Source organism: Bombus vosnesenskii, unplaced genomic scaffold (assembly GCF_011952255.1).
Source record: "Bombus vosnesenskii isolate JDL3184/JDL3185 unplaced genomic scaffold, Bvos_JDL3184-5_v1.1 scf7180000013267, whole genome shotgun sequence".
Classification (NCBI taxonomy): Eukaryota; Metazoa; Arthropoda; class Insecta; order Hymenoptera; family Apidae; genus Bombus; species Bombus vosnesenskii.
In genome coordinates, this window is record NW_022882927.1 from 4,881,198 (window position 1) to 4,896,345 (window position 15,148).

The following is a 15,148-nucleotide window of genomic DNA, read 5'->3' on the forward strand; positions in this document are numbered from 1 at the left end:
AGCATAGTACACCAAATTGTAAGTTCTGTAAAATGATCTTATGTTTTCTTTGACTGCCGTTAGGATCACTTCGATATGATCTAAAGAACAGAGATGCAGATATGGGAAATCCAAACCTTAATGTGTACCATAGCATCGACGAAATGGATGGGAAAAAGATCGAACATGTTTACGATGAAATCAAGCAAAATAACGACGAATCAGAATACGATCAGTTAGATAATCCAAGACCGGTTAGCGGTTATAAACAGTACAGTCGAATGCCAAATGGTTTCTGCTCGAAATCGTCGGACAATGCAGGACCTAGTAGTTTGAAAGATAAGGACCCAGAACTTGGTGAAATGTAAATTTATCTTAGATCTCAGGCTGAATCATGCAGGTTTAAAATTTTAATATTATATGTCTTTGATGTAACTTAAAGAAGCAGATTTTAAGAATCCTATCATTTTGAATGATTAGTCTGTTGATACCTTTAAAATTTTCACATGTTATTAATCTGAGTCTTAAGAAAATCTTCAGAAAACCTTAAAAAACCTCATAAAAGCATAAGTATTTTCATTTAAAAAATACAAATGTATTTTGATTGCTCAGTATATGCATGTACATAGTTTTATAATAATGCTGCGAATAGTCAAATGGATATTTTATTTATAAAATCGTATATTCATAGTGATTGTTTATCCTGAACGTGTTAGGCTGTCTCTTTTCGTAATATGATGTTTACTGAAACTTATATGATAGAACATCTGATGCAATATTATTAATATGAATAACAATTTGAAATAAGTAATTGTGCCGTAAACAGTCTTAAAAAAACTTATTTAATAGTAAATTCAGTGCTTTTTTATTGTTTATGACCGAAAAGATAATGATACAATCTAGATAGGAGTAGGACGTATCAAAATTGTACAAAAGGATTTGTGATATTTACAAGAATTGTACAAAATTTATTACTTAACGTATCAAATTTTACTGGAAGAAATAAAATGATAGTTGATTACTTTTGCATACGAGCATGCCTTGTAGTGCCTTGGAAGAAGCATGCATTACAAAATTTAATAATATAGTTTATTTTCTTTTATCTTTATATACAAAAAATGTTGGAACCTAGAGATGCAATAATGGAGTTAAAAATATCCAGTATGTCTAAGATATCTATCGTGTCTTGTAAATTAGATCACTTATAATGTAAATTGGCAAATAAGGTACAAAATCGTTGTGTAAGTCTGTTTAAGCAATGAGAAGCCGGTTTCACGATCTCAAAACATGCATATGATATACATTCAAATGATCATTAATACTAAAAGATTTGTCCTTTTTTGTTTCTTTGCATTTTGTGAAGAGACATACCTACGCGGTATTTATATATGTTCACCACTTCTTATTTTAAGGACAATTTATTTCGTATATGTGCAAGAATATATTTGTAAGTAATTTAGAAACAAACGTAGCATACTTTTTTTTTATTAGTATAGAGTATCATCATACATTAAGAAATGCATATTTTATTCGTCTATACGTATATGTTTATGTATACACATACATACACATATAAATATACGCTCATAACAAATAACAACAGAAATCTATTTAAAAAATCATTCATGAGATATCGTCAAGTGGAATCGTATTTATATCTTTTATATTAGACAATATTCTATGCCTATTTTTTATTTTCCGAGAAATGTCTATTTTTACGATTTTATATATACACTATTTTTATTTTTAGATGAATTCAGAGAAAACAGATTGTTGTGATCAATATAAATACTTTTGTAAATATCGTTAAATTAGGATGTAACGTAAAATCAATAATTCCTAAATATATGTATATTAATTCCATAGAATATTATTTTAATCACGTCTCGTCTCTGCTTTCTCTGTTCATCACGCGAGATCTGTAACGAGTGGCTTTAATTAAGTTCAAAGTAGGCGACGAGATCCAGTAAAATCCACCAAGAAATTGTAAAAGCGCCGCGAAACTCAAACAGAGATTTGTGTCTGTAATCAGAAGTTCATTTCTACATGATAAGTTTTATTGATCACCCCTACATTTGTAACTTCTTTTACCGAAATAAAATTTTGTTACAAAAACTTACCGTGTATAAAATAAAAACCAAGAATGGATAAACCCACGATAGTTGAAAATACTTTATAAATAGAACGAACCATTTCAGATCCAAGAACATCATACAATGCCAAGTCTTGACAACTTGATAAACTGCCAATACTGGCACCACCCAGGAAGGTAAAAACCATCATCCATAAGTAACTACTTGCATAAGTTAAACCTAGAAATGTCTTTTTTTCAGAACACAAATTCATTAAAACTCACTTTTCAATAATTACAAAAATATCTTACAGGAAGAAATTATTTACCTACTAAACTGATACCACAAAACCAAGATGCTATGCCAAAGTATAGTCTTCTATTCTGACTTGTAAATGTCAATACTTTGTAACTAACAAGATTTGGTAGGAGGGTACTGAAACCAGCCATGATGGATAGAAACATCCAGAAATGGGAATTATTTGTATTTTCATAAGACAAAATGGGTAACAGAAGCCAGAAAAAGAGAGTAGATACTTTCATCCCAACCCAGCCAATTGTTGCAACCCAAAATCGGAAGTTCTTCAGAATTTGAAATTGATGCTGCCATTTCTTATCCAAATGAATCACTGGATTTACAAATAAGTCCACATCTTCATCCAAATCTTCATAAGCATAAATATTATTTCCGTCATTTAGTAACCCTCCTCCATGTGTCTTTTCATCAGGTTGACCATATTCAAAATTTTCTATATCATCTTGACCATCTGGATGTTGTGAATTCTCAGGAGCATCAAAGGAGATTTTTATAGGAAGTTCAGTGTCTTCTTCAGTTGATAAGAGTAGACTGTAACGAAATAATTTTTTGTATGTTAAATATTGAAAGCTTTATTTCTTATTAATTATTATTTAAGATATTCTAAACAAGAACCTATAAGGAGAAATTTGCTGTGGAGGAGGAAACCGAAAAGTCAATATTCCAAATGCAGTAGGCAATAAAACCATGGTTATCAGTTGTAAACCAGTTTTCAATTTAGCTTCATGCAACAACAGATTTGTGATACTCGGGATAAACAGAAGACCAAAAGAAACTCCAATATTTCTTAACATCAGAGCTATAAGGAGCTTCTTTCTGAAATACTTCCTCAAAACATAGTCACTCAATAGCATAATAAAACTGGCGCCTATACCCATTACTGCACCAGCACTGGTGCTGGCCAAATAAGCGCCAACCCCGCCAGTTGCAAGATATCCGGATGCTACAATTCCAACCATCAGGAGAAGTACTCCTATTATGCCTACTAAACGGGGCATCGGCGCCATACTCACGATCATTTTTGTCCAAGGATCTAGAAAAAGTTGAATGGATTAGTAATAATTGTATGAAAATTACAAGTTACTAAACTGTGTATATACCCGCTAGAGTCCAAAATGCAATAAATAGTATAGGCGTCAAAATAATTTTTTCATTCCATAAATCAAAATCAGTAGATTTAGTTTCATGAATGTATGCCAGAACTATTCCATACATTGCTAGTATACTTGGAACAGTCATCTATAAAGATAATAATACAATTTTGATCGCAGAGTAAAGAACGAGAAGGTCGAAGAGAAAAATGTATAAATTAATTTATTATACAGGGTGTTTAGAAAAAAGATTGATAACACAAAAGATTTTGTACTTACCTAATTTTCTAAAATGATAATATTTACAAGAATTCATAATAAAACGATAGAGATTCATTTTAATCTTTTGAAAAATGTCGACCGATACTACGGTTCTTAAGATGATCATGTTATAATATGTACCTGTAAATAGATTATTTAAACTTGATCGTTTTACGAATCTTGCGTATTTCTATGAACATCTTTAAGATTATTTTACGTAAAATAATATATTTAATATTATGGGCATAAATTATTGAATGTGAATGTTCTAAATACCCTGTATAAGTAACACATAATATCGAGAACTATTCAATTTAAAAAAAAAAATGAAAAAATATATTGTTATAATCAGATTACTAACCTGGACTAAAAATACTCCACAGAGAACAATCCATGCGTAACCACCGTCTGGAACTGTAGGACCCAGCTCTGGAAATGACGTGAAGACTTCATCGAGACGAAGACGTTTAGCTGATGACATTATTTATTACATAAAAAACAAACAATTCAGTCAAACGGATACAGTTGAAATGCAAGAGTAATTTCGACGCATACAATGAACATTCAGGCGTTTCTGAAATATTATCTAATCTTGCTTAAGATGTCAATGGTCTGATAGCCAACGATAAGGAATAGCAAATCTAAGAATATTATGTGTACGTATGCATTTTCCGTTGAAAACATTCAATCGATCAATCCACAAGTAAGGGGAAATTTAATAAGGTCAGTGAATACACTTTTAAATATAAATATATATAACATTTATTCGGTACTAGATATACTCGAGTCAATAACAATATCAAAATTACATGTTCCTCGTTTATAATTATTAAGTCAATAAATTTAGCGTGTTAATGGCGTAACAAATAGCTTGTAAGAATATTCAGTGATGGTTCTATCCTTTTTCTTTACTTCTAAATTAATCACCATATATTGCATTATAAATATGAATGCCTCATTATATTGTTAAACATACCTTATTATATTTTAAATTACTTATGACAAAAACGAAATTGTGTATTTGTGTGTTATATAATAAAAAAGAATGGAACTTCTCGAGAGTTTAAAAATGATTGATTATTTTAACCGAAGAGCGAGTTTAATTAGCGTTAAATCTCTTCTTTGTTAGTTCTTAATCGAAGAACCTTTTCATTTCATTCATAAATCTTCTCGAGTATCACCAGTTGCTATCGAGGTGTATCGTACCCTCTTGTTCACCGAATCTAATATAGGCTCAATTTTCTTTTGTAGTTTCGTGCGTTGTACATAAATTAAAGCGCACACCAGTCCTATTAACACTATACAGAGGAAAAAGAGCAGAACAGTTGCACCGCGTGGAGTTGATGAGAACAATTTCGGCGTACAGTTCTTTGTTTCGTGTATTTCATGATGTATTTCACCTATAAAAGTAAATTACATTTAATTTCATATCGTGTTTGGCAAAAAGATAATTTTTATCTAATACAAGTACCTTCAAAACATTTCAAATTGTCTTTGTTACGAACGAACACTTTTGTCTTCCTCATCCACTTTATAAAGGGATTTAATTTGCACGAACACACAAACGGATTTCCAGTGAAATCTACAGCTATGCTTTGATTATGCTTGATAAGCGTGTCCATAGCGTGCAGATCATGATCGACCACTTTTGTGAACTTATTTCGTTGAAGATCCAAGAAACGTAATTTGTGGAGACAGGATATATTAAAATGCAAAGCGGTAAGTGCATTATCGCCGAGATAAAGGTCCAAAAGATTCGGGAGATCGCAGAATACATTACTGTCCCGAAATTCTGATATTTCATTTTGTTCCAAATGCAGCTTTATCAGTTGCGTTAAATTACTACAATAATTACAAAACATTATTAATAATTCATAAATTTATCGATTGGGGAATTAAAATTAAAGAAACTGGAATTTATGAATCCGATACCTATTGACAAAAATATCATGCAGTGTTGCTGCAAGATCTCTCGGTGGACCATCTTCGAAGGCGTCAGTTAAATGGAGTTCCAAGAGGGAGACGAAATTAGAGAAAACCCTGGGATGACTTCTTGCAGGATCCAACGATAATTCGTTGAAATCTAAAATAAGTCGTTCGACGTGTTGGACGTGATGGTATGCCTTCCCTCGAATTTCTCTTATTTTATTGTTAGACATATCTATCACTCTTAAGTGAGGCAAACTATCCAGTGTGCCGAATACGTTCCATGGAAGCTCTCCGAGATTGTTCCCAGTAAAAATAAGCACCTAAAAATAGCACAAATATATCAATTGGTTTGTCAAATTTTATAACTAGACCGCGAATATTTATGCAAATTCATATCTTTACAAATATAATTAAAATGGGGCCTAGCTATAAAATTGTTTTGCTCTTTAAACGTTATGAAAAGTAATATACTTTAGATATCTTTTATATTTTTGCACGCTATATGGATTCTATGCATTATTGCAGTTTTAAATTTCTCATAAATACATAAAAATTCGTAGTTTATTTATAACTAATACAAATATTAATCTTTAGTACAATGATCTTACTTGTGTGTCGTTCGGCAAGTGCGATAACGGCGCCGCGTTATGAAATCCTGATTCAGTACAATTAACGACATACTGATGGTGATTCTCGTAGCATGTCCTCATGCAATAGCAACGATTTTCAAAAGATGGTCCACACTCCACTTTGGCGGTTTCTAACGTTTCTAACGAATGCCAATTAGGGTCGCAAACATTGGAAAAGTCAGCGGTGGATGTGCATATTAAAAAAAATATTGCATAAAATTTCTTCATTATGCATCTAAAATGAATAAATAAATCATATATTCAACATATCGATACCAATCTTATCTAATTCCGGTCTTACATACGTATAGGTTCATTTGTCAATACAATAAAAGTTGTTAAGCTAAAGACATTATATCTTTTTCATCTATTATTTTTTTCAAACACTATAACTGTAGTCCATTTCATTTAATGTCTCAATATTTTGATACCTGTAATAAAAATTTTTATTTTAAATATTGCCGCGCAAAAGATATTTAAAATTGCATCTTCTGATTGGCCGAAGCAAAATGAATTTTAAATCTAACACTACACTCGACCAGTAAGGTTAGTTTCTTGTGATCAAGCGTACGAGATATGTTTTGAATGTTTTTACACATAATAGTTCTACGTAGACAAAAATTGAATATTATACTTTAATGAAACTTGTGCAAATGAGTAATTATGAAGGTCATGTAATGAGTGTTATGAAAAATGTTTTCGGCTACGAAAATTTTAAAAATAACATTCAAAGAAATGCCATTATTTCTATTTGCGAAGGTGAGTATTTTTTAATATAAAAACTTGTGTTATGCGTTAATTGTTAAGTCTATTAAGAACTGTATTAAATGTATATAATACTTTTAATATATATGAAAATATGGTGTAAAGACACGAAAATACTGTTCCACTATAATTATTAATATTGCAAAATTTAATTTAAAGAAACAGATTAAAAAGTACAATGTAAATTTGTAGGTGCAAAATATGTATTTATATCTATGCCTCCTGGGTTTGGTAGATCTCTTTGCTATCAATTACCAGCACTTATACAAAAAAAAGTTGGAATTATTTTTTCTCCCAAATTATCTTCTATGAAGGTAACATTTCTGATACTTAAAAAACGTTAATTGAATAAACTGGATTAATTAATTTTTCTAATGTGTACTAAATAATCATGTATTTTCAGAAAGAAATAGATTTCTTAAGAAGCAAACACATTAATGTTGGTTTGCTATCTAGGAGCTCCAAAGAAAAAGAAAGGTATAATATTTTAAAAGATTTGACATCAGTATCTCCAAAAATAGTATTATTATATGTAACTACTGAAATGAATACTTTAACCTATTTTAAGGTAAAGTATTTTAAAACTTTAACTTTACAATGTAAGATTAACTTTCAATTAACTTAACAATTTATTAACAGAAACTTGTCATTTTATTACAAGAGCGTAGCTTATTGTCTTATATTGTATTTAATGAAAGTCATTGTTTAAGTGAATGGGGATATGACTTTAAACCCGGTTACAAAGATATAAATGCATTTAATGACAAACTGAAATTTGTTCCTAAAATTGCAGTAACTACAACTGTTACTGATAAGGTATTAAGGGAATAATTTGAATTATTTACAGCAAATATTTGATTGTTCTTAATTAAATATTTCAACAGGTAACCACAGATATTTGCAAATTTTTAACATTAGAAGACCCAAAAGTTTTTAAAATACCTATACAGCAAATTAATGTACACCTTGATGTGTGGTTTTTAGATTTACTTTCTGATCCCTTTGAACATCTTAAAACTTTTATTGTAGGAGTACTTGGTCTTTTTAATTCATCTGCTCATAAGGTAAATCTATTTGTTCTTTTATGGGTCTATAACGTAAATATTTATCAAGATTATCTGTATTCAGATAGATGAAGGTTTTGGCATTATTTACTGTCGAGAAATAGCTACTGCAGAGTTGTTAAAAAATAAGTTAAGTGCTCTAGGAATATCTACGCTTGTCTGTCACCATGGTAAGAAAATTATGGATTAATTATTAATCTTTATATTTATGAATCTCAGATTTCATGGTTACGATATATTTTAGGATTAAAAAAGAGTATCCGACATATTATTGAAAGTGAATGGGAATCTGAGAAAATTCATGTTATCATTACAACGTATGATTATGGATTTATACATAAGAAATCAATCAGGTTTACATATATCACAATAAAAAAAATGATATTTATTATTAATATATAATTCCATATAATTTATAAAATATTTAATCAGGTGCATAGTTCATTGGACAATACCTGAAAATATTGCCAAGTATTATAGAGAATGTACACAGATACATTCAGAGAATGATTATACATATTGTAGAATATATTTTAGTATGAAAGAACATTCTTCTGTGAAACACGTTATTGAAAATCGTAAAATAATGAACGATATAGAACATATTCGGAAACGATTAAGTGAATATGACAAATTTGTCTCTTACTGTCTTTTAATAATGTAAGGAGTTTAAATTCGTCTAACCATTTCTTTTCCACAATTTTACAAAATTAGATCATAAAATTTGGCTTAGGTGTCGGCATGTAGCTGTTAATCAATACTTCGGGCACATAATAGCATCTTGCAAAACGAATTGTGACGTTTGTAAAAACGAAGAAATAGTAAAAATCAGGGTACATAAGTTTATTGCATATTCAGAAAACCTTGAAGGAATAAAATACAATATGTAAGTATCATTAATACTCAATCTTCAAATCTTATAATAACTTACAAATAGCTTTCAATTCGTAGCTGCGATATTAATGAGGATGTGAAGAAACAACAAACAATAGCCGAAAAGCGATTGAATACAGTTTCAAAATTTACGGAACAATCGGGTATAATTCCACAAGTTAAGGAACAACCAAAAAATAGCTCAGAAATAGAACATAAGTTATTAAAATCCGTCAGTAAAAAAATTGCTGTGAATACGGATAATGATGTAGAGTGTATCAAGCAATGGGATGGTAAGTTTTCGCTAAACAAGGAAGAATGGTTATTAGCAGAAAAAATTTCTCTTAAAAAAGTTCACCAGTCAGTAAAGAGCGGTATTCAAAGTAACGCAAAGAATACGGCGAAAACCGCGAAAGATAATTCACGTATGATACAGTTAAGTCAACACGCGATAGCGCAGTCTTTGCTGGATAAATACAAGTTAGACGGAACAGTGATATCTTTGAAAATGATATCTTGTAGCTCGCAAAATAATATTTATCAATCTACTAAACCAAAAATAATTAATATCAATCCCTGCAATAATAAACATAAAGATGAACAAAGGTGCGAGTCTAGTTCTTCGAAAGTTTTAAAGAACGATGACGAAATAAAGGTGTGTAAAGAAAAGGATCGTGTTTCAAAACAAAATTCTGGCGGATCCAGCACTATCGAAGATAAACAGTTAGATAAAAACTTGAGAAAACGTTTCGTCAGCGCAGATATATGTCCTGAAGATTACAAATTAAAAAGAAGAAAATTAGAGCACGAAAATGAATCAACTACCGGGACAGGAATAAATAGAGATAGAGGAAATGCTTTTGATTCGTGTTTTGAATGGATTAAGAATGATTCAAATGAAAAGCCGACGCATGAGCATGTAACGATAGAACGTGTGATGAATACATTTTCATTGGATAGACATTCAATAACGATAACACTGCGAAAGAAGTGAAGTTAGAGCGAACTAACGTGTACGCTTTGAAAAGTACTCGATACACGCAATATTGTACATATTTGTACCATATTTATCAATGTATTTATCAAACATGTAAGTTAATCAAAGGTGCAATTGTACTTCAAATAGGACACAAGTCATATATGTTACAGAATGGAATTATGTACATAGAATACAATTGTTAAAAATAATATGATTAGTATTAATTGTTTATTAGTATTTATGAGTATGTTAAATGGTAGTCACGATAAAAGACACATTGCAATAGTTATTATATCATATTATTACGTAAAAGCGTATCTATTTCCACAATAGGTAATACAAAATTTTTTCTAATACTATTAAAATAATGGAAGAATATTAGAAGGAAGAATATTTATAGGTTGATGATATCTCATGCAAGATAACTTTTATTTTATTACGATAGATCGAACTGTACCGCATCAAAGCGAAGTAGGTCGTCGAGTCATACTCGTAAAACGTCAAACATGCTTGCCCACGCAACAGGTGATACTGAGTACAAAATATTGTTATGCTAAAACTTCTCTAGTTTTACGTTGTTAAATGTTTGTTTTACATATATGCATCTATTTGTATCAGTAATTAAATTTCATTTTATTTTTATACTGATTATAATAATTAAACTTCATTAATTACTTAAACTTTCAAATCGCCCATTTTAATAAAAAAGTGAGTTATAATTTCTATATTATAATTTTAATTAATATCATTGTACAGAAGTTACCTACATATGATATAGTCACTTTCATTATCATTTCCTAATAAAAGACAAGAAAAAGAGGGAAAGGAATTGTTAATTTCACTATTTCGCAAGTGCAGGAATTAACGATACAATTCAGGGACGATGTCTCGCCGGTCCAAAAATAAACAATTATTTAAGCATCATTGGTACTCACCGCTCGAAGCAACAGGAGGTACAGAAAGATGAGAAAGAGGTGGAGGAGGAGGGATGAGATCGTGATTCACCCGAGTTCACCGGTGAATTCGTTTCAGAAATCACTAAAGGAATCTCTTTGTTTTCATCTTTCCCTGGTCCCCTTTTTAAACTTGAATTTCACCTTAATAGTTTCAACAAACTTTCAAAGTTACGTTAACATTAACAAATTCTTCAGTAAAAGAATATAAACTGTAACTGTATTAACAATTTAAACTGGATTGAAGTAGCGGGAAGTTCCGTTGGCCAGCAACGTGGAGAGACAACCTGTTGAAGGAACAAGACACCTAAACGAGTCACTGGATGCTCGAAATATCATAGCAGGCTGAAACAAAATGGAAAAGAGGACTTCACCTCACTGCGCGGCGGACAACATTACACTTAGAGGCGGTCCGGACGTAGCAGCCGCACCTGTGCTCCCTCCTTCCAACCCTTCCTATACTTTTTCTCACTTTCTCCTTGTATCTCCATGTCCCTCTTTTTTCAACGAATGTCGAGCTCGTGCTTTTCTCTGGGCCGTTTTTTATCTTTCCTTTTTACCTTCTTTCCGGTCATTCGTCTTTTTTCATCTGAATGCGCGTTCTTTTTATAGAGCTTCGCTTTTCGACGACGATCAGGCTGGCCCAAATTTTAACTGCATGTGTTGCACTTCCTTTAAGTGTATATATTGCTGACGGAGAATATAGATTTGTTAAAGATAAAGGAATTAGATTATATTCATAGCTTTTGATATGCAGAAATGCGGAGAATCTAAATTTAAAAAAAAATTATTTACATTAACGAATAAATCATGTCATATAATATAAATGATAATAGAAAAATTAAGATTTTATTCTTGAAGAATATACATTAAGAAATGAGAAGAAAATTAGGATTTTCAAAAATATCAAAAAATTTTAGACCCAATAAATTAAAAGTTATGCTTCATTTTTTCTTGTAATGCGAAATCAGTTTTGATATATCTTCGAACGACTAGTTTAACTTGAATACCTTGCTTTGCCTTGTACGCATGTGCCTTACATATATATACTTGTATGTATATGTACTTACACATTATGTACATACGACGTACCAGTTCAAGGAGATTAAAATTTAAACGCATGAGGTAAGCTTTAATGATTGCGAGTTATTCTTTTAGTTCATCACTTTGAAATGCTTTAGATTTATATTTGCATTATAAACAAATTTTGTTTTATATTGCCATTTTACTAATAATTAAGTAGCATAAGACCATAAATCTATAAAATAAAATATGAAAAAGTTTTATCGATAAATACTCTTACTTTAATCGGTAGAAATCAGTGATTGACTAAAGTTACTTATTTTAGCCATTTCGCCTAATAATTCCAAAATCTTTTTTAAAAGCTGGTTAATTGAATCCTACGGTCTGCTTTAAATAGAAAGCGAATAAACGTTTACTGATCATTTTAACGCTAAGAAACTTCTTGGACACGTAGGACACTGGATGAAAACCACTATAATACGCAAACATTTGAACAATATTGCCAAGTAAGATCATCAGTTAAAAAGGAAATTGTAATAGTCACGGAAGTTGTAATTTTTAACCTTACGAAGTGATCTTTGATTACATATAAGCTTATTTTTCTAATCTTTTACCAAGGATAAAGTACTTAGGTTCTTGTAGAATGAATATTTTTTTATCAAAGATTTAATCTCGTCTTTTTTGTGTTTCAAATGTTTTGTAATATAGTATGAATATGCGAAATATATTTAATAATGAAATTCTATTTTAAATTTAATAGTGGGGAAGGAAAATCCGAGAAACATTATGCTTAATTATGTTATGAGACTTCCCTTGGTTGTGGTGTTGGCTTTATTTATCTTTAGCAAAGTAGCAAGTAACAGAGAATTGCTATATACTGGATTATCATTTGAAATTTTAGCTTAAATTCTTTTTAAATTATTACATTTAAAATACGTTTGAATTTAATCTCATATATATAATATTGTTTTATATATATATGTGTGTTTATATAATAATAATTGATATCTATATTTCTGATGGACGTCTAAAATTTGAAACAGTAAATAGCAGAAAGGATGTATAATACATTATGGCGGACGTTTTAGTGAGTACTAGGAATTTAAATGAATCTTCAGGCTATATAAATTTAATAAAAGTTACATGCCATGAAATATTAACGAATAACGAATTTGTATGCGTGAATGCGTTTCTGTGGTCGTGATTGCTATCTTAATTCTTCACAGTGCTTATAGAGTTCCATTTGTTAAAACCAACTCGTCAGCTTTATACTGGAACGTATTTTATATATGTAATTTCTTAACGAAAACTAATTTAAATAATAAAAAATAAAAATAAATAATAAAATTTATAGAGACAATAATTAAAATTCAAAATAGTTAGGATTAGAATAGGAAAATAACTTATTGTCAGAATGGTTCCATTAAGTGTATATTGAACTTTTTGAACATCTTTTATGACATTTACTTGCATAACATACATAAGTTTGCAAATGAACGCACACTTAGAAATCGCATATATGTCAAGATGCTAGCTTTGCTCGTTAATTCGTAAAGTATGATAAAAGTAATACCATTCGTCGTTTTATATTCAAAAATGCGCAGGAGAGACCTTTTCAATGGAAATACTTGCGAAAAATTCATTTTTCAGTACGCCTTGTATCATCTTATTGTATAATCCTATATTACATAGAATTATGTTAAAGTTAAATTCGTGTGTCTCTCTTTTCTTTAAAGAAACATACGATATACGATGTACAATCATTCTTAAAAAGAATAAATGGTAAAATCAAGTGAGAATAAAAATATTTCGCTCAAAAACGAGTAAGAAAATATGTATATTCATGTATATATACGTTTATGCAAGTGTGTGTGTATATATATAAATATATTAATATCAAAATCAAGAGCATTATACGAGTGATAATTTTTCACGTGTTGTATGAATATATCTTCTTTTTTCTTTTTGATTTCTCGAATATGGAATCTTTTTTTCTCTGTATGCTTTGTAACATCAGTATACTCGATTTTATATTCATTTTCGGATAAGTTATTTTCTTTTTTTGTACGTTTATTTCATTTTATGATTTCTTTCACTAAAATCGTATGATGTCTTTCTTTTTTTATATGAAAGATCACGCAAGCAAAAGACCGACGGAATTTATAGTAATTACCACACATGTACAAAAACGATGCGATGGCATAGGTGCACCGCCAATCACAATTATTAACTCTTAGAAATTTTTGTCAAACTTATCCTCCAACAAAGCGCAATTAAGATTCTACATCACACCGAGTAAAATAGTTACGTCAGCAAATAATGAACGACGTAATGAAATTACTTTAAATTCGAATTTATAATATATGCTTGAGCTTCATAGCATCGTCTCTAGAAATGTTATAATCACAAAGGATTAAGTTACAATTCAATTATTTTGATGAATCGAAACGATGAAACAATTTGTTCAACTTAGCTTATTTAAACTAAACTAACACATTGTACGGACTCATAATAATTGACAAAGAAACTTTGCGGTTTACAAGGTAACTTAACAAACAATTGGAAATTATAAAACCCGTAATTTATAGCAATCGAAACATCGCCTTCGTAATTGCTCATTCAGCAATCATTCTTTTCTTTTATACTCGATATAAGCGCTTTCATATTCTTAATTCTTAGTCATTTTTACATACATAACATCAGATATATATGTGTGTACATACGCATAGACAATTATCTATCGATTCAACCAGAATTTCTTAAATATTACTATTCACGAAATAATAATGACAGTTGTAAAAAAAAAATAGAAATTAAATTGTACATACTACGCAATAAAATCAGTTCAATATAGTTTCATATCAGTGTAAGAATTCCTGGTTAATGAAAAAGACAATATACACTATCGTTGTGTATATCGTTATTTTTACACACATAAAAGAAGAGAGAGAAGAGCCACGGAAAATAATATTACAACAAAGTGACCGATTAACACATTGCTTACCAATAATATTATTCAACAAATTTATATTTACACTCCCATAAAACGAAGTAGGTATTACATTTCATTTTGATAAATAATAAAATTCTTTGATATACTGGCTCTCAATCTGTTGATCTATTAGAAATGTAATAAACAAAGTGTTAATCCGTACACGAAATACATTTGATAAATTAAGAATTTAATTTTTACAGACTAGATACTATGATCTGTA

General features: G+C 30.0%; 3 protein-coding genes across 5 annotated transcripts in view; 2 read left to right on the forward strand and 1 right to left on the reverse strand.

The window, feature by feature from the left end:
* LOC117230808 (protein draper) overlaps positions 1–2,095 on the forward strand; it is a 29,113-nt gene extending 27,018 nt beyond the window's left edge. For all 3 annotated transcript variants that reach the window (XM_033488634.1, XM_033488635.1, XM_033488636.1), the window contains one exon: positions 64–2,095. In XM_033488634.1, the coding sequence (XP_033344525.1) occupies positions 64–347 (284 nt within the window). In that variant the 3' untranslated portion in view covers positions 348–2,095. The remainder of the gene's footprint in view (positions 1–63) is intronic.
* LOC117230811 lies at positions 1,681–11,314 on the reverse strand. The gene is given in 13 exon segments (XM_033488639.1): positions 1,681–2,001; positions 2,100–2,291; positions 2,380–2,897; positions 2,982–3,399; positions 3,467–3,605; positions 4,080–4,200; positions 4,863–5,118; positions 5,190–5,560; positions 5,651–5,967; positions 6,256–6,511; positions 6,582–6,707; positions 10,893–11,054; positions 11,139–11,314. Coding segments are annotated over 10 exon segments (2,724 nt in total). The 5' UTR covers positions 6,505–6,511; positions 6,582–6,707; positions 10,893–11,054; positions 11,139–11,314; the 3' UTR covers positions 1,681–1,858.
* On the forward strand, positions 6,774–10,183 carry LOC117230809 (ATP-dependent DNA helicase Q5-like). The gene is made up of 10 exons (XM_033488637.1): positions 6,774–7,035; positions 7,234–7,355; positions 7,445–7,609; positions 7,681–7,857; positions 7,926–8,105; positions 8,170–8,275; positions 8,350–8,458; positions 8,538–8,765; positions 8,839–8,991; positions 9,057–10,183. Exons 1-10 carry the CDS (start codon positions 6,915–6,917, stop codon positions 9,970–9,972), a joined length of 2,277 nt encoding a protein of 758 aa, XP_033344528.1. The 5' UTR covers positions 6,774–6,914; the 3' UTR covers positions 9,973–10,183.
* Positions 11,315–15,148: the final 3,834 nt, after the last annotated feature.